General features: G+C 39.0%; 1 protein-coding gene across 2 annotated transcripts in view; it reads right to left on the bottom strand.

The window, feature by feature from the left end:
- The window catches only part of VPS50 (VPS50, EARP/GARPII complex subunit), a 145105-nt gene that overhangs the window by 55460 nt on the left and 68433 nt on the right, over positions 1–21212 (bottom strand). For both annotated transcript variants that reach the window (XM_019533271.1, XM_019533280.1), the window contains exons 17-20: positions 18697–18787; positions 15587–15763; positions 5489–5607; positions 3372–3478 (exon numbers count right to left, since the gene is read on the bottom strand). In XM_019533271.1, coding sequence (XP_019388816.1) covers positions 3372–3478; positions 5489–5607; positions 15587–15763; positions 18697–18787 — 494 coding nt within the window. The remainder of the gene's footprint in view (positions 1–3371; positions 3479–5488; positions 5608–15586; positions 15764–18696; positions 18788–21212) is intronic.

The raw sequence follows: 21212 nt of genomic DNA, 5'->3' as shown, positions 1-21212 counted from the left end.
CAGGCTCCTACCCTGGGGGTGTTTAAGAGGAGGCTAGATGAACATCTTGCTGGGGTTGTTTGACCCCAGTATTCTTTCCTGCCATGGCAGGGGGTCGGACTAGATGATCTGCTCGGGTCCCTTCCGACCCTAGAAACTATGAAACACTTAGAGAGAGGTTTCCAGCTGCATTCTCTATCAGTATTTTCAGTAGCGATCTGAACACAAAAAATGGGAATATACTGATGGTTGACGGCACTGTGTCAATACAGATGAGGATCAGAATATCTTACAAGAGAGTGGATAATTTTGAGTGAAATAATAGAAACGGAATGAAATTCAATACTACAAATGCATGGTCATGCACTTGGGAACTAACAGAAATGTTTGCTAGCTTTTGCTACTTGAGTATATGTTAAGCTGGAAATTACTAAAAATGAAGGTAATGGTCAATCACACAACCGGTTAATGTGAAGCAGCTGTAAAAAATACAAAAAAGATCCTAAAAAGTCTCAATAAAGGTATGTTCAGTTGCGATAAAGGAAATATTCACATCATTGTACTAGCACTGATAAGCTTTCATGCTCCATACAATTCTAGTCAATCTGGAACAGCAGCAGAGAGCATTACAGGTATGACGATCATGGGAGTAGAGAGCATACCTTACAAGAGGAAAATATAAAATCTTTGTATGTCAATTCTAACAAAACCAGGGTGAGGACAAGATGAATATTGTTTATAAATATATGTGGAGCTAAATGCCACAAGAGGGAGAAGAGCTCTTTAAGATAAAGACAATGCTAACACAAGAACATGTAAATGGATACATTCAGGCTATAAGTCAGAAAAAGGTTTTTAGAATTTTACTGTTCTGAAACAGTCAGACTAAGGGGGAAAAAACCTAACTGCATTTAGGACAGAATGGGGTCAATGTGGGAAGGAATTATGACATATTGCCTGCAATGGCAGGGGACTGGACCAAACAACCCAAGAGGTCCCATCCAATCCTATGTAGCTAATGCGAATGTAGGCAGGTTCAGCCATTATCAACTGCTCTAAGATTAGTATAAAACATTGCTTAAGGTTGAAACCTTTCAAATTGAAAAATAAGGAGGAAGGAAAAAAAGAAAACTGAGCAACAAAAGTAATATTTATATAAAACTTTACAGGTTTGACTAGAATCCATAAAAGCAAATAATTCTGCCTTAAGATCAAAAATCCAAAGTATTCTTCCAACCACTCCTCTGTTGGACAAGAAAAAAAAAATTGTGACATAAAAGAAGGCTAACATGTCAATCCAGATTTGCAGGTCTGATGAAATTGCTTAAAATAAAACAGACATGAAACAACTAATAATCTGTCCAGCGGTTCATGCACTGGATCAAAACATATACACAGATGTTTAGTTTGTACATCAGTACCCCAGAAGACATGGGTCATAACAGTACATAATATAAATCAAACTGGTAAGCATTTATTTCTTCACGTCTATGTGGTAAAAACTTTCTAACGGGAAAGTTGGCCATCATGTGAATTTAAATGAATTTTTCTAAACAAAATAATTCACCTGCATTTCCTCAGCAATTGCCATATTTTATCAAACTAACTAGTTATAAATACACTACAAACCAACTGCAGAAAAGCACTCTTGCAGAAGTTCACCATTACACTTCATGCTTATCCACATAACATACACACACAGTTTTCCCACTTAACAGTTAAAAATAACAAACAATTATTGTAATGTAGTCTCATGATACTAATACATTGTACTGATAACAATGCTAGAGTTAATACTGTTATAAGCACGGATCCTGGTTTACCCTGATAAAAAAAGCAAGCAAGTTCTCTGATAAAACCCCCAAAAATCTGTGATTAAAATGAAAAGCTCCCAACAGCCCCCCTGGCCCTGCTGGTGCCCCTCACTCTACCCCCCTCTCCCTGGCCTGCCAGCTGCAGGCTCAGGCAGCAGGGGGCCGGCTCCCTGCTGTGGCACACATTCCCGGGGGGGCAGGAGGGGACACTTGCCCCCCAGATCTGTGTGCAGGGTGGGGGCACACTGCATGCTCTGGTTCTCCACCCTGCTGCCCTCCTTCAGGGCTTCTGCAGCCCAGTGGGTATGACCCAGCACTGCAGGGCAGAGTGGGACCAAGCAGGAAAGTTGCCTCTGGTGCAACCACTGCATTGCTCTAGTGACATGTTCCCAGTGCACATGGCAGCAGTGAGGGGCACAACTCCACGCTGCCACAAGCAAAGGGGACAGGATGCCAGGGCAGCATGGAGCTGACAGTGGCAAGCAGCACTGGGTCGCATCCACTGGACTGCAGAGGCCCCAGGGGGAGGGCAGCAAGGCAGGAGCCCGAGCCCACAGCGGGCAACCTGCACCCCCCCCTGCCCTGTGCACAGATCTGGGTGGCACGGGTCCCCTCTGCCCCCTGGGAATGCACACAGTGGTGGGGAACCAGTTTCTCCCTCTCCCCCCGGCACAAGACACCCACAGCCCCATCCCACTTCCCTCCAGGGCCCCCTATCCACACTGTCTTTACAGTTTGCCTCAAGCAAAACATGGAGCGCTTAATCAAAGCAGAAGTCCTTCACTGAGGCTTCCTAAAAAACCCACCCATTACACATGAACATATTTAGGACCATTCATGAAGCTGTTCTCTATGATGTGAGCAGGCATCTAGTAGAAAACTTAACCAAAATCACCATAATCACAACTAATCTGACATATGTCAACATATCCAATTAATGGTTAAAAGTGTGGTTTACAGTGTTCATTAATTATATTATGAATTGATAACTCAATTTCAGGCTGCCTGATATGTACAAATTTTGACTTAAAAATACAAGACATTTGAACTATCAAAATCAGCTTCTCAACCAATAGTTCATATAAGTAACTATGGAAAACAACTATGGAAAATTCAGACGCATCTTCCTGGCATACCATAAGATGATACGAATCATGTGTGTGCATTTGAGCCAAAAAAAGGAGTCTTAAGTTGCCTTCAGATAAAAAATGTTCAATCCAGCAAAACACATCTGTATAAAAAAAGTAAAAACAAAACAAAAGCCACGCCTGCACAAAGATTTGTGCTGTCCTCTTGTTATACCCATTAACCTTCTACACTAAACCTTTTGTCAAACAACTCACCATTATGCAGATTTATGAAGTAGTGCATATTTCTATTTTGAATAAAAGTGTCAGACCATTTCATAAGATTTTAGCCTTATGATTGTAACTGACTTTTGTAAAACACTTTTGGAACTATAATTTTAAAAGAAGGTTTCTAACAACATTGACTTTAAAATGCTTTAAAACAAGCCATATTTTATTCTATGATCTACAAGTCTAAAAAAAATCCAAGTCATTACACCATTCTACTTACCAACAAGCCTTATTACATTCAGCGTAGTGTTTGTCAGAATGGGGGCATTCACCTTGTTGAGGCTATAATCTGATCTCTTCCTGCTTTTCAGGGTCTCTCGAGAAATGCTTAATTAAAAAAAAAAGATCAGAACCAACAGTTGCCTAATACTATACAACATAAATTGGAAATAAAGAGTGCATCTTATTGCACAGTATGTTATACCCAAAGTGAAGCATGTATTTTATTTATATCAATAGATAACTGCATGAGAACATGCAGTCATCTAATTGAACACTGAGCTGGGAAAAGAACTCTTGGCTTCTTACCTTTAACTCTTTTTGTGGCTTTACCAAAGCAAATTAACCACGCTGGTTAACTTCCCCACATGTAAAGTGGAGCAGATTAAAAGAAGGCAAAGTCACCAGGAAAGCTGTGAGGTTTAATGGGCTAAAGCTGAACTGCACTTTATATAAGAACAAATAACTGGGTAAACATGAGGAAATTAAAAAACTGCTTAAAATTCAAAGTGGAGAAACAGACTGCAGCTTGCTGTTCTACAAAATAATGTGCTACTGCTGAAAGAAAGATAAGCATTTCATAGGCTGTACGCATTGAGATAAATAGGACAAACAGATGTTTTAATTTTTTTTTATTATTATTATTATTATTCTTCCTTTAAGTATCGTACTGTACTGGTTCTACAGACATCTTTGGAACTACATAGGTTATGGGATTTGGAAAACTAAACTGATAATATTTTACTTTAGGAATGATTTCCCTGAAGAAGGAACTTCTTTTTTTCTACATGAGTGGCAATTTTCTGGTTCTCCTGTAGGCCTCCACAATAAATAATGTCTGCCTTTTTAGGGTATGAATTAATTCCCACCTTGATATAGTACCTAGGGGGAAATGAATTTTCTTTTTATATAGTCCAAAGTTGGTATTATATTAAAAAAAAGTGAGACAGTGATTAATTTGAAATTATAAGTAGATATATTTGATCTATGGAAGCATTTCAAGGAATACATATATGGAAATTCTACAGTGCTCTCTCATATCTGCCGAAGGTGACTGGTTTTGTTCAAAACTGAAACTTAGAAGCCAAGACTTTAGTCATATCTCTGCAAACAATTATTCTGGACTTGTACAGGAATTAGGTTTACAAAAAGGTAGCAAGGTCAAGCCTTCAGTTAACGTTTGACTGCTTTACTAAATCAGTCCTCCATCTCCTTCCTCTTATTTTCCAATTTGTCTGTTCACTGCTTCTTTCTTGGACAATGATAAACAGCCTGAAGGTTTGCTGTGTTTGGAGAAATATATTCTCTACCTTTCTAAGTGTGGGGATGATATAATAGATTATTTGACAGCTAATATTTGTTTCTATTAAACTAGTAGACTAAAGGAAAGGTTAAAAAGTAGAGAAAGAGATACATTTTTTTTTTCCAGCAAGACCCCCTCTATACATTACAAATATTAAACAATTAACCAGTTAATTGTACAATTACCTGGAGACCAGCCACACATGCAAAGTAGCTATCACACAATAAAAAGCTCCAACCAGCTATAAAGTTAGACCTGAAAAATGTGTACTAACTTTATAGCTGGTTGCTATTCAGCTTTAAATCTGCACATGTAGCAAGGTCTCCCCACTGGCTGGGAGGCCCATCAGCTAAAAGGGCTCAGGGCCAAAGGCGTGCACCATGCCCTGAACCCTAGGGATGAAGGCAGCTGTGATCCCTAGGGCTTGGGGGTATGTAAAACCCCTGAGCTCCAGGGATCAAGGTTTCGCACAGCCCTGAGCCCTAGGGATCATGGCAGCCACAATCCCCAGGCCTGGGGGTGTCATGCACCCCTCAGCTGGGGAGATTGCAGCTGCCATCCCCAGGGACCAGGGGTACATAGGGCACCCAACTGAGGAGGGTCCCAGCTGTGGGAGCTCACTTCTTGTCAATGCAGGGGGAGCCCAGGATCAGGCTCTCCCTGCCTGGGCAATAAAGCGTGATTGTATCTAACAGGCAATCCCAGTTGCACCTCCTGCCATGCACGTATATCAAGGCAGGAGGCACAACTGAATGGATCATGTATCAGATCCTGTCATGCCTTTGCCTGTGCATGTAGAAGGGGCCCCAAGTTACCTTTTTACAGGGACATCTCCTGTCTGTTCATCCACATAATCTCTTTTCAGCTCTTCTGGAACATCACTGTCACTGTCATACTCTTGATATGCACTCTTTTCCTGTTCGTCAGATTCATACTAAAAAAAACCAAAACATAAATAGCATTAACTTTCTCGATTATACCCTCAAACACTTGTGTTTTTTAAAAAACATCAGTGACTTTTTATGACTTTTTAGTTCTGCCACTAACAGCACCATTTGATTGAGTTCTTTACCCCGATGCATTAAAAATGGTCTACCACATTTATTAAGTATAAGAATAAACAAACATCAAATGTCTAGATTTTCAAGGTTTTTTGTATCGCAATTTTAAAAATAGTGTTATTACAGATATTTGACAAATATTTTATCACATACAACATACCCCCACAAACATTATATGCACCTTGTCTTTGAAAGGCAGAATGAAGAAAAAAAATATTTTTTTTTCAATTATTATGGCTGCATAGAGCAAAGGCAGAGCCTAATCTTCAGCTGAATAACTGCTCCTCCCATTTCCTAAAGATGAATCCCTAGTTGCTGCTGAAGACTGGTCTCCATGGTTGGATCTATGATTTTGAAAAGAGCTAAAGGATCTCTGCTAAATAGCAGAAGAAGCTAAGAAAGGCAGCTAGCAGACAGCAAAATGTTCCTAAGTAAGGTTAGCTTGATTAGTAGAGCTTTGTGACCAGTAAAGTAGAGAGAATCGCTAACATCTGTAGAGTGAAGAACCATGAGCCATTAAGTCAACTGACTCCCTCAAATGCCTGAACTATTTGCATTAGGGGACATAGAATGAAACTATTAGGTAGTAGGACTGAAGCAAAATAAAATATTTCACCTGAGCAAACTACAGCTGTGCTATCTTTTTAGCCACTATATTTTGGATTAAGAAATTAGCAAGTATGTCAAAAATTGATAACTGCTAAAAGGAATCAGAACTTATGGTAGAGGCAATATCTTTTATTAGACCAACTAGATAGTTGCAAAAAAAATTCTTTCTACTATGAGCTCTGATTCCTTTTGCCTGTAGACCAATACGGCTACAACCCGTATCTGTGGTAACTGCTGTAATATTTACATGTTATGAAGAAAGTAATTAGTTGCCACAAATGGAGTTTAAAGGAAAAAGAAAAAAGAAGTCAAGCGATGTAAAGACCTTACAAAGGAAGATACTTATTCTACTAAAAGTACTTTTTAACCTTGATATGTTTAACAAATTACCCTCAAACTGTTCAAAAAACTGGGTGCTTTAGGAACTTCTCATGTAAGCAAATTAGTTTGCTCACCAGACTACTGTGTGCTAATGCAGAAAATACAAAAGACAGGCAAGTCCAAGCCTTAGGCTAAAACCCAATTCCCAGCAAAGCTCTTGAACAGTCACACCTGGTACCTCACGACTGGAATATGCCAAAAGGCCCCTGCATGTTCCATCAATGATGAATATAACCCAACACTTTCCCTTTGGCTTTGCTTGAATCTCTAGACTGCCCTGTAGACACCCTGTGCAAGAAGATGCATGAAAGCATGCAATTCCCACTGCAGACACATAAGGCAGCTCGAAGAATTTGACTCCTATGAATTTGACTGTGCAAACAGAGAAAACTTAAGACGTGCAGACTCTGGACAATTCTAAGAATGAAATGGTCCTGAGGTATAACCTAATTTTGTAGCTATTTTTTAATGAGATTTGCTACTATTTTTAGTTGAATGGGTTAACAAAAAAGGAGTAGTACATTTTAAAATGATCTCTCTTAAGTATCAAGGTTGGAATTCCAGGTAATGGGAGCAGTATAGAACAAATGAATGGAATGATGAGAGAGGAGTGAAAAAGTAAGTTCCTTGATTATTAGTAGGAGACCCATACCATACTAAATGTTCAAGATAATAAAAACCTGTATTAAATGAGTGATTATTTCAGAAGACAATTGATCCTGGGCTTGATGAATAAGCATAGAGAGTGAATTTATTTAACTCATTTGAGGAAGTAATTAATAGGCTGGATTAAAATAATTTATTCTAAAATAATGTGCTTTGATTCAATTACAATTCAGTAATAGAAACATCATTTATTAATAGCAATTTGTTAAAAATACCACTTTAAGATTATTCTTGTGTGCCAAATGCAATTTTGAAGAAAAAGATGAATGGCTTTTAATTGACCTGTGTTTTAATAGAATAAAGACATTTAAAAATGATGTGTGCTTAATTCACCAAGAGCAAGGCATGCCTGACCAATCCAATTTCCTTCTATGGTAAGGCTCAGTAGACTGGAGGAAAGCAGTATCAATACCTTGATATTAGAAAGGCTTTTGACACTGTCATGACATTCTCCTTAACATCATCATTAATTATTTGAATGGTTGGATCCAGTGCAAATTAGCAAACTGCAGATGACACCAAGTTGTGTAGAATTATAGGGCTACAATCCAGAATGACCTGGATAGACTAGAAAAATGGTCCACAACCAACCAAATGAGATTCAACAAGGACAAATGCCAGAGACCTGGGAAGCATGACTTATGAGGAACTAGGGTAATTTAGTCTGGAGAACAGATTGCTGAAAGGGGATTTGATCAGTTCAAATACCTGAGGGACAGAGGATGGAGATGGACTTTTTGTTGTGGCTGTTGGGGACAGGATGAGAAGCAATGGCCTTAAACTTCAGCAGAGGAAAGCTAAGTTTGGACATTAGGGGGAACTTTGTGACTATGAGGGTGGTCAAGCATTGGAACAGGCTACCTACAGAAATTGTAGAAGCTCCATCCCTGGAAACTTTCAAGAGCAGGTTAGACAGACACTTGGTTGGGAAGATTTAGTCAAGGGGATTGGGACCTTCAGTGAGACACACCAGCCCTACTTCACTTCAAGTCTTATTTATTAAAAGCCTTAACACTATCACAGTGGTGTTAAAGTTGCTGGACTTGTTTATGGTAGCAAAATGAAGGGAAAAACTTGTTTCTTGAAGTACATCGTAAATCGTAAGTATTTATTTGCTTCTTCAACTTCCCTTATGAATTGTTTTTTTAAGATGACTTGTAAGTTAAAGTTACACTAAAGTATAATCTGCAGTTCAAAATAAGTAGTTTGATGATTATGAAAGTTAGAGAAAATGTAAATGTCCTGTTCACTAGAATTAATTACTATTTCACAGGTTTCTTGATATGCACCTCCAACAATTTTTATAGAATAATTACTTATCTTACTAAAGTTATCTTGCACTTGGACTAGTTATTAGTTTCTCTCTCTTAGAGTGTCTCAACTTCACTAAAATATGAACTGTCCCTAACTACATCTTGGTAAATATACAAAAAGATGCCTTTGTCATATTGTTAAAATAAAAAGTGTCTGAATTTCACCAGGGATTTTACAACTCAGGAGGCTGATGTGAATTTTGGTACCTAAAATTCAGATACTTGCCTCTAGACAAATAGGTTCATTTTTTTCAGCAAGATGCTGAGCACCCACAGGTCTCACTAACTACAATACAGGCTATAAATAAGCATGTTAAAGATCAAGGTTCACATTAAAGTGACTACTTTTAGAGACAGCTGCCGATTTCCAGTATGTAAATTTGAAAGTGCTAGGTTTGTTGCCTGACTATTATGCAGTTAAACAGAACTCTTCAGTTAGGGACAGAAATTATATATAAACTGATAATATGTGATCAGAAACCAGTTCAAATCTGTAACTCAGAAGTTCAGTGCACATAAACCTCTTTTAAAATGGCCAAAACTAGTTTAAGATAAACCTAGATAGATGTAGTATCAAACTTAACTGATTTAGGTTAAATTTCTTTAACCTCCTCTCCCAGATCTCCTCCAGATTAAGTTAACTCAAAGTCCCCAAGCCTCCCAGGATACTTTGAACCCCCCCTTCCCTTCACAGCGTAGGCAGGTCCAAGCTGTCTGCCAAGCAGGGAGGGGTGCTTTAGCTGGCCTGAGCTACTGCAGGCGCACAGGTACATTTCCAGAATCAAAAGTGAATGTCTTTTCATTTGCTTACTGGTTCAATCTACACAGTTCAGACTAACCTGCAAAAATTGAATCAATTTAGCTTCAGGATTTTTGACTGTACTTGGCCTTATATATCATGTTTGCAAGAAAAACAAAACAAAACAAAACAAAACAAAACAGCAGACTATCACCACATTGCAGATCATCTGACAAAACATTTAGATGTATTGTACCTCTGCCACCATGACACTTAACATTATAGTGCTGTTTACGTGAAGTAATTACAAGCTTAAGTGCTAAGACATGCACCCTAGAACAAATCAATCCACAAGCCAAAATGATGCATGGCTTAAGGAATCCAGGCACTCAGATATTTTCTCCCTTGCCAGTTTGTTCTGGGTTTTTGTTTTGTTTTTTTAAATGCACCATACAATTGTGTTTCTTCTTTAAGTAATAATTCCAAAGCATATTGGGACCAGAGGAGAAAAAATGAGGTAAGGAGGACAATAGTCAAATGAACAAGAAACCTGGGTTTAGTTTCCTTTTTGGTAGAGATTCCCTTTGCATTTCTGGACAAGCCACTTAAAGTCCTGCACTTAAATTCTCAATCTGTAATAATGGAAATAATACTTCCCTACTTTACCCATGTGTTTTGAGTACAAATCCATTAATGATTTACAAGTCTTTTAAAAATGGCCATGCATACCAACATGAATAAGTGAAAGGGTGAACTACTTGTAGTCACAATTTCATAGCATCACCAAATATCTTTTTAGTAGTAGAAGCAATCAACTATCTAGTTTCCTAGGTGTTAAGGTTTCATGCTGCATGGAATAGACATTGTTTATATGATATGCTGCTAAAAATGTTCTTTACTGGGTACAAATATAGAAAGGCAGTATCAAAAAACAGTTTCTGCAGGAGAAAGAAAACATTTCAGTCTAAATCATTCTCAGTTATATGAATTAGACTGAACATAAATACTAACGATAAATTAAATTTATGTGAAAATACGTTAATTCTAGACACTTGTCAGAAGTTCCCAAAATAAGTTTAATTAAATTGTTTATAAAACTGAGTGTAAACCCAACATATGAAAAAAATACATATAATCTCTCTTCCACGTATCCACAGACAGAACATTCTGTCCTTCTAGTGTCAAACAAAAAATAAATCAATCACATTTCTTCACCAGGCACAAATTTAGTTCGAGCAATTCGAGACACATGGAGAGTTCACTTCAACACAGAGCACTTGACTAGCACGTAAGTGTGAAAAATAGGACAGTGTAGCCAGCTTTGCAAACCCACAATCTATGTAGCCCTACCAAATGGGAAACAGGAAACAGTTTAAGATTATTAAAGGGAAACCACTGCATGGATTACAGAGAGTTTGTCTTTGCTACATGTAACAACACATTAAACTACAACAAATACATGGGACTGCAACTCCCTCTAGTGGCATTTTCCAGAAATAATGCAGCCTACTATTGTTGGACTCCTGAAATAGCGCTCCATCACCTCAATATGCTTTGTGATACAAAAATTCCCAGGATGTGGACACACAAAAAAGTTGACCCATTCCAAAACGTCACCTTGTTTCCAAGATCTGGAAATTATGGTCACAGGGGGAAAGTAAAGATACAGGTTTCCCACAATTTATGCAGGTTCTTTATATGTGAAATTACTCTTATGCGATGAGTATATTTAGACCCATAATTCATCATATGTGAGGTAAATTCACTCTTATGCAATCAGCATAGATGCCCCACCGCCCAGGCAGGTCAGTCTGCTGGGGGGAGGGGAAAACGCCATGGCCCCACTCACCCCAGCCCCGGCTGCGGCAGCCCCAGGAACGGCCAGCACCAGCTGCCGGCAACTGTTGGGCTGCATCGGGCTCTGTCTGTCCCCCTGCGCCTGGGCTCACCCCAGCTCCTGGGCTCTGCCACACCGTGGTGCAGGGAGCCGATGTCAGCTGCTCCTGGGGCCACTCCAGCACGGGCTAGGGTGAGCGTGGACAAGCAGAGCTCTGGGCAGCACTGGGCACAGCACTCACCCCAGCCCCAGCTGCAGCAGCCCTGGGAGCAGCCAACATCATCTACCTGCACTAGGGCACAGTACAGCCCAGGAACAGGGATGACTAGGGACAGGCAGAGCGCAGTGCAGCCCAGCAGCTACAGGCAGCTGGCACTGGCTGCTCCTGGGGCCGCTGCAGGTGGGACTGGGGTGGGTGCCGCTCCGTTCCCTCTGCTTTGCTGCCCTGTGCAGCCCTGCGAGCAGCACCCCTCCCCCACCCCTTTCCTAGTCCCAGCCTCACTCCCTCACTGCCATGGGAACCTATCCCTATTTATTATATCGTAAAGTGGGTTCACTTTATGCTAATTCAATTTATGTACTGCTTTCTGAGAACGCATGTACAGCATAAATAGAGGGAAACCTGTACCACTGGGTATTAGAAAGACAGGGGTTTTTTGAACAAGAAGTGAAAGACAGCTCATTGGTAAAAAGTGTCAACAAAAGCAGGAGAAAAATGGGCAGTAAAGTTCTGCCTACATACCAGATCTGCCTAAAGCATACATGTGGGGGGAGGGGAAGGGGGAGGTATGGAGAGGAAGTTACAACTTAAAGATCAATACAGTGTGGGATACCTGGAGGCATCCAGACTTGTGTCACAGAGTATTTGGTGTTCACACACTGAACTGGTTCACAGTTAACTGTTTCAAAATAACTGATTTTCCATGTATACTTTTGAACTATTCCAGGAAGATTTAAACCAGTTAAATTAAAAGGCTTGTGTGTCTGTCCACTTCAGGTTTAAACTACATTTGAATGGTTCTAAGTGTTGCATGTGTCCATGCCCCCAGACCTCAGACTTTGTTGAAGATAATTCCAAATAAAAAACACATAGGAGCCCTATAACAACACAAATTACAGAGGGTTTTGTTTGTGTGTTTTGTTGTTTGTGGGTTTTTTGTTTTTTGGTTTTTTTTGGTTTTTTTTGTTTTTTTACACACTTGCAGCCACAGCAAATTTTGCCTTTGTTTTGGGAACAGGAGATGAGCTCTTTTCTCAAACCCCAATGCCAGTTGGCAATACAAAAGGGAGGAATCACTGCTGTAGATACTCAAACCAAACAATAATTAATTTATAGGGGCAAAATACCACACTATAATGGACATATAGGTTACTCCAAGCCTTAGACCATGGAATGTGCACCTGTGCCACAGTAAGACGCATCACACGTGCAACAGTGAGGACTGTATCCAATTAATTTTAATTTTTTTTATTTATAGCCTAACACTTCAGATAGAACTGAATATCTGATAGGCTAATGAAAGTTAGCAGACAGCACCTCATGCTGAAAGCAAAATGTCCTAGATAATATTAAAGGGTGGAATTGCAGTGATGCTTGAAAAGTCTCCTTAAAAAAGTGGAAAATTTAAAACTAAACACAAATTACTTTGGATATGACATTTGACTAAGCTGTGGAACTTGCTGCTATGGGTCATCCTCAATAAGGCCAATAGCTTAGCAAAGTTCAGAAGCAAAGGATAATTACACAGATACCAGAATCATCTGGACTTAATACAAAAAACAAAAGCTGTGTGCAGAAAAAACTAGAAGTGTTGGTATTTGGTGGATCTGAAAATGGCAGGAAACAGCATATATTAAAGTGTGGAAAACTGACACTACAGAGCAGGAGGCTTTTAAAGTTTAAAGTTTTATTTTGTTTGAATGTATAGCACTTGGACTTCTCACACAGAATAGCTGCAGTCAAGACCTAAAGGCAGTTTTGGTATCCCCAAAATTTCCACCTCTGAATCAAAGGGAAGAATTAAAGGTTGTAAAAACATCATACATACTTTGACTCAAATGCTGACACCTGTTTTTTGTGAGCAAGGGACAAAACAAATTAACTTGCTTTTAAATCTTATTCATTTTAAGTAGGTCAAATTTACATTTTTTAATTTTTTAAACCTTCATAAACAGCTAAGTACTAGTAAAGGGAAACAGGCTTGCTTGTAAGAAATGCAAGGCATGTTTGACTCTCTATTATTTTCAACACCATCTCTACCACACCAATATGACTCCTGGGACCCAGGTGGTTGTGGGGTTTACCACAAAATTCAACATTCCAAATATAGTAGTGCTTCAGTATAGAAAATTTTCAGTGTATTGCGTGTGTATGGATGTGCGTAAACACACACACACACACAAGTGAGGGAAGGGGCAGGGGCAGGGGCAGCGCTGCTCAGGCAGGGCAGGAGCAGGGCCAGAGCCATGGCTCACAGGGAGGGTGGGAAGTGGCTCCTGTCACTGCTTGCACCCTGGGAGGGCACAGCGGGGCATGTGCACCCCAGTTCTGCGCAGGGTGGGCTGCACAGAGCTCTTCTTGGCAGGGGCTGGGCTTGGAGGGGGCACGAGTGCATCCACCCCAAATTTCACCACCGCTCCACTCTGCTCCGCTCCCTGTGCGGCCTCTGAGTATCAGAAAAAAGTCAGTCTGCACAAAGCTCTTCTCGGCAGAGCTGGGCTTGGAGGGGGCACCAGTGGTGCTGGAAGGATGCTGCACCCGCCCCAAATTTCACCACCGCTCCGCTCTGCTCTGCTCCCTGTGCTGCCTCTGAGTATCAGAAAAAAGTCAAATCTGCCTTTTTTATTTAAAGAGAAGACCGTGGAAATTCCTCTTTTATCACAAGCATAACATTGAAAGCCTACAAATTCAACTTCTAACCAAAGCACTACTGCTTTGTTACAATACTGTTTGCTAATCATGATTATATCCAGCCATTTGCATTAGCAAACTCAGAGGGTGATCTGTCTTTACAAACCATGCTACTGTACTTTCAAAGTTAAACTGATTTAGTATGCAACAAATAGCTTCCCCATTATAAAGTAATACATCCAGTACTAAGTACTTTACGTTCTAATGACCCGAGTACTTTGAAGAGCACAGAACAAATGCGTTACCATTTACACACAGCTATTTTCAGAATTTTTTTATTATTTTAAATCCCCTGCATTTATGATGTAGATTGGAACAATATAGTTATTAAAATAAATACTTAGTTATAACCAACAGATGAAGCAAAAATTCAGATTTGAAGCCTTTGGGGGAAAAAAAATAAAATTTAAACAGGCAGTTCAATAAGCTACAAGGCACAAAGAGGTGCAAGTTCAACCAATCAGTGAACAGAACAGATGGACAACAGAAAGTCAGCAACATGCCAGAACACCAATAAAAGTTCCATTTTGTTCTTTTCGAGACCAGAAATGCATGGTTAAATCTAAGCTTGCCAGGTTTGTAACTGGTAGGAAGAGTATGAGCAAGACTATACATGTGTTTTATAATAAGGAGTTGGGGAGAAAGTAGTATGTGGCACAAAAGTATTTTAAGTCAAAATTGTGTTTAACAAGAAAATGTTAGAAACTTCATAGTAAGTGCATAATACAAACCATATGAAAATAAAATAAACAAGTTCTCTTTTAATTAAAATGTAAAACATGATGAAAATCACAACAATAAACTTTAAAGTAAATCATAAATGTTATACGAATTAATCTCATTCCAGAATGACCCTCAACGTTTGGAAACAATATTTTAAAAGTACCTGATAATTATTACATTTTCCTTTGGAAATCATGGTAAAATTCACATAAATATGATAAAAGAAAATATATATATATATTTTTTTTTTAAACAAGGCAGAGGAGCTAACCAATCTTTCTAAAATTAAACAAGGTCAAGTGTACTTCTACCAAGGAAGTCAAGTAAATTGGTTCTAATTGCCTTATGATAAATTAGCACTTTTCTGTTTCTTTTTTAAGCACAGCACGGCTTGCTAGTCTTCAGGAACACCTGACTTAGAAAGAAAAATATTGATCCACTGCAAAACAAACAAATCTGGTTTTCCACAGGAAACCTGGCTTTCTGGTTTTGATCATTAAGAACAAAGTAACCTACCTAATTTAAGTAGTAAAATGGGTCAGGACCTATTGCTTCACTGCAGTTATTCTACATTTGCACTGATGCACAAGATAACAGATCATTTAAAAATGCTGTATGTCACATTCACTTAATCAGAGCTAGTTTTACTCCTTATTTATGAATAGTTCCATACCCCATTAGAAGCAAGTACATCTTCTGTCTCCTCATCTTTATTATTGGCTTGAATTTCAAATGGGTTTCCTCCATTGCAATATTGCTCAAATAAAGTGACTGTTGTAGAAATTGCTGAAGCAGGCTGCTTACTAGGTGACACGGATGGTGAACGTGACTGCTCCATGAATTTAAACTCCTATTAAAAAAAATAAAGAACAATTATTATGCCCAGTAACAGTTTAAATATTGATATAGAGCTCAGATTCCTTTCAGCTCTCAAATAAATGATGGAAAGATGAATTTGTTGACCATTTCTCTGCTATTAGCATTTTGCAAGCAGGACTTTAGTTCTTCTTTAAATATAGACTTTTATATTGACTTCAGCTTAACCTACTGTATAGTCCCTTATGGTTTCCACCCCAATTTATGTTGTCTGGCTACCCCACACAATATGTCCTTCATTACAGAAGCATTCACTTTTTAAAAATTAAACAGAATACTTTTAGCAAAAATTAATTTTGTATTTTTACAAGAAGAATGGGCTCAAAATATCAAGCTGTACAAATATAACTCAAATAGAAGGGACATATTTCAAAATTCCCAGAAGTGACAGCCTATAAAATAGTTCAAGATTATTTTCTATCAGGAATATTTTAATTATTAATATAAAAATAATTTTGGTAATATCCTCATATAAGTTTCATTTAAAATGTTTCCATGATGTTAAGAAGTAGTTACAGTTTTATTGGGCTCCATGGATGTATGATACTTTTACAAATTGGACTTAAATAAGGATTTACAATTTTATCTCTACACATCATTTTTCTTAAAAGGCTGGCTTACATCTTTTAAATTGAAAACACCAGAAATGTTAGTTATTAAAAAGTCTCCCTACTGATCTTTCTTTGAATGGTAAATGTACATGAATTAATTTAGCTGAGAAGGAATAGATTATCAAAGTGCTTTGACCAAATGGGATTTCATATTTAGTCATTTCTTTTAAAAAAATTCTAATGAATAATTTCCAGGCCCATCAGATTTTTTGGAGTTCCCCCATTGTATAGTTTTACCATTACATTTCTCTATTAAAACGCATTTCTTTCCCTTGTTCTATTAAAGATTCCTACTCCTCTTCTGTTTTTCCGTACAAAGCAGGGAAATAAATAGAAACACCTATGTACAAATAGGAAAATCCTATTCCCCTTTCCACTCCAACACTGACTTCATGCATCTATAACAAATTTTGCATGTTGTTTGTAACAATAGCTCTAGTTATGCAGGCAATTCCAAATGAGTACATTTCCCTGACTGAGAATCACTAAACTAAGGGCTAGGTTTGGCTGAGAGCAACCTCTACCTCTCCTGTTGAACCTGGACCCCTATGCAGAAGGGAATGCAAAAATCGTGGGGCCAGTGAGGAACAGAAACAAGAGGGAACATGACTATGGAATCTATTGAGTGTTGGGTGAAGAGGACACATCAGAGAAGGAAAATGTCCTAGTTCCTAGTGCCATAGGTGCTTCTGCATGTACCTTTCACCTAAGCAGGCCCCATGACCTTCTTTTCTGCATGGTCATTCTGCTTCAACAAGAAGAGCAGAAAGCACCCTAAACCCTTAGGCTGCTCATTCAGACACTTTGGGAACATCTACATGTGCTTTTATGTGCACCTAAACTTAATGCGCATTTCCCTAATGCGCATGTGCATGTGCTAAGGCACATTAACATGGTGTGCATACTGACCTGGGACTAAACTTAGTCCCAAATCAGTCAATATACACAGTGTTAATGTGCTTTAGCATGTCTACACATGAATTAAGGCACTTTAGCTATTCATGCCTAAATTTGATACCTGCTTTTGCAGGTATCAAATTCAGGCACGAATAGCTTAAAAATCGCCATTTTTAAGGTGCATTAAGGGCATGCACATATAGACCCACACCCTTAATGTGCCTTAAAAATGGCTAAGGAGCCTTACATCAACACATGTAGATGTGCCCTTTCCTGAGGAAATAAGATATGTGGGCTTAAATCTACAAGATGAAAAAAGGGCCTAAAATGCAGGTCTCATTTCCTAGGAAAGTGATTTACCTACCTTCCCTCCCACAGCTTCCAACAGATGGCCACAATCCCCAAAGGCAAGACAACTTAGGCCAGGTTTCAAGCAATGAATCCCCATCTCACATGGGCAGCTAATTAGGGCTTCAAAAAGGTCTCAAGCTACTGTTTAAGTCTGGCAGGGCGCAATTTCTGACTTGCCCATTTCCACAGAATTTCTTATGGGATGGATCCAAATCCCTGTCCTCAGCATGGGCAATGCTGTGAATTCTAATGCTAGGTGCCTCAATTTTCCCCACTTAAAATATAGGGAACTTAACCACTTAAAGGACATTTGTCAGTTACATTCCTGGGGCACAGTATCAAAATTTTAGGTCCAAAAGCACTACACCCCAGTCCCTTTATGCATCTAACCTATAGTTCCCAGTTCAGTAATGCATAAAAGCAGCCTCTTCACTTGCTTTCCATGGTATTTCATTCAGGAAAGTACTAAACAACTACCGCTTTCTTGAATCAGGACCATGAAACCATGTTTTGCAAAATGTGTGCCAAAAGAAACTGACATTTGATGGGAACTACTGAGAATGCAGAAGTGCTGAACAGCAGGCCATTTATTGGATGACTACCTTTAAGCATTTATTTTGAACTTGTTGGCCTGAAATTCATAATTTGAGCTCAGTTAATTCACATTTTCTGCTTCAGTAACAGTTCTACTCATTTTTTTCCTGAATATCCTTTTAACATTTTAATCATTAATTAATACAATTAAACATTTAATCAGTAATTAAATATTAAATAAAATATAGGCTAACATGAAGAACTCTAAAATTTCCTATGCCTAAAGTAGAAATGTTACTTTTCTAATGAATTTACTGCTAAGCTTTAGAATAGCTTACCATCTCCTCAAAAAAGATTCACTTCCATTCTTCTGTAAAGTTAACCCAACTGCCCACTCCCCCACCCCTCCTGCAAAAAACAAATCCTGTACAACAGTTTATATATCCCTCCACTTTCTCAGCCAGCCTAAACTTACTGCAGAGAGAAGGTTTGAAAAGCTGATTGTAGTACTTACATGAAGCTGTAAAATACTAAAGCTTGCCTTAACAGGACAAAGCTCCCAGGTCTCATTCTCCAAGAACATTCGGAGTTCTTCAAGACGGGTTCTGAAATAAAACCAATCAATACCAACCAATTGTCAGCAAGAGCAGAGGAACATAGTTGATAGTTAATAGCCACTAAAGATAATATATTAAAACATTTATGATTGTTTTGTAACATAATGGGGTTTGCCCTCTGTACGCTGCAGATGATAGAAGGCAATATAATCAGATACTATTTAAAAATATCACTAAAAAGCAGTAACTTTTAAATACCAAACAATCAATATGACCCTGCCCAATATTTATTTTAGCAGAAAGCAATAAGACTCACAAATAGTGTAGGAAAACTGAAAAAAATTAAACATGCACTTCATAAATCATGTTTTTCACAGAAACGAATACTGAAAGGCAATTAATCAGCTAAGTTACACCGCTTCTCAATAAATTTTGTCTGCCCCTAACGAAAGGCACAATTATAGGGACAGTCTAATCAAAACACTAGTTCACTACATTTGCATTGCTGAATCAACAGAACAGCTTTCCATTTAACTATTAAGCAGAAATACCACTGGATTCAGAGTTACATTGGCCAAGTTCTTGCTAAAAAGAAGTCTCAGCAGCAAACAATTACTTGGGGCACCTCCATACTTTTTTTTTTTATATATAAAACACACACTTGGAACAAGAGAATGCACTGTAGCAGTTGGTAAATTATACATTTTGTTCCTAATTAGACTATAAAACATTCCAGAAGTATCATAGCAACATTTTTGTAACAAACTGTAATTATAGGTAGAATTAATTGATTTTTGGCTCAGTGAGATGAGCAACATGTGCTAAATTATGCAGCTGGCTACATCTGATTATCTTCATTCTGTTCAACCACAGATTGCAGGATGATTTTCAGGGGTGCAGTTCTGTTTCTTCTCTGCAGTCAAAAAACTAAAAGGTGCTGAACACCTCTTAAAATCAGAACCTCAGATTAGAAAATTTCAGGCAGAAAGGTTGAACCAAGAGGAAGTAGCCCTTATAATCCATCTTGGTGAAGGTAGAAGGAACAATGCAAAAAGGTTTGAGTATTTAAATAATGACAATGCACCAACATTCTCTCATTTGGTAAACTATATTTCTTTAATATTTTTAATTTTATTGTACTTCAGTAGCTGCTCTTTGATTTTCATCACATACTCAAGTTCTGAAAATGGCTCAAAAACACAAATCAGGGTCAGACAGGATCACTCTTTAAAAAAAAAAAAAAAAAATCTTTGTTACTTGCAACTAAATATTTCAGAAAAAAATAAGTACATTCTAAGACCCCTTTCTGGGGTCTCTCTCTTGCTCTCCAATAAGCCCTCATTTTTTCAAAATAAACCTCTAAGCTCCTGCCCTCCAAATACTCAATATGTTCTCAGTATTCAATATATTATTGAATTACATGACTAAGTCCTTGAATGTCTCTTCTATTCTACCAGCTTGCTATACAATTCTGTACCACCTACATCAAGTGTCCAAGAAGCCTCAGATACCAATCTGCACAACTCATACCCTTCAAGCAGTTAAGCATACTAATATATACTAATCCATCTGTGAAAAGATAAAAGCTTTTTTCAATTAAATATGCAAAGAAAGCAGAAGCTACATTTTCTTTATCTGAAAATACAAAACTCTTATACAAAAAAAATCAACCTTAAAAACCTAACTTAGAACCTACACAGCAGTTTTCGTGAAGAGGAAAAACATCAGTTAATTAATCTTACCTGTGAGTTAAAGGCATTGTGAAGTAAACAGAATAAAAAAAACAAACTGTACACATTAAGATTTGTAAACAGAAACAATGCTTGGAATACACCTTTGCCATATATGCATGAGAACAGCAAGAAATACTACTTTCAAAATCAGCAGGAAATAGTCCATGTGTGAGGGAGCAGGGACTAGGGGCGGCCGTGAACTCCCTAGCGCCCCCTACCGTCACGTTAGGGTGAACTTAGCACCCTCAGAATCTCGCCCGCCACAACTTTGATGACCAATAAGTTGTATGGGAGGCTGCCTCTGTTCCCCAGTTGACGGTACTGGTGTTCCTGCCCCTACTCCTAAATGGGCTATCTATATGCGCCCTACCTTAAGGACTATGCGTGCCTCCAAACCTCCCCTTCAGCATGCCCCAAGCCTCGCAGCTGTTCTGGGGACGTTTGTATGGTCCCTCGCCCCTCGGGTGCTCTCGTTCACTCTCTCGGGCACCCTGGGCTCCTCGCCCACCTGGCGCCCCCTTGGGCCGGGCTCCTATCTCCAGCCCGCTCCCTGCACCCTGGGCCTGTCTCGTTGGCGTCCGGCTAATCGTTGGCGCCCCCTGGGTCCAGCTCGCTACCGCCGCCCCAATACCGGCGCCCTTGGGCTAATCGCTTGTTCTGCCCCGCTCTGGGGCCTTGCCCTCTCTAGGGCCGACACCGCGCGCCTCGCGCTCTGTCTCTGCCCCGCTCTGGGGCCTTGC

The sequence above is a fragment of the Crocodylus porosus genome, unplaced genomic scaffold (genome assembly GCF_001723895.1).
Source record: "Crocodylus porosus isolate Cpor-Errol unplaced genomic scaffold, CroPor_comp1, whole genome shotgun sequence".
In the NCBI taxonomy this organism is placed as follows: Eukaryota; Metazoa; Chordata; order Crocodylia; family Crocodylidae; genus Crocodylus; species Crocodylus porosus.
The sequence above is the reverse complement of the archived record's forward strand: the minus strand, read 5'-3'. Positions and strand labels throughout refer to the sequence as shown.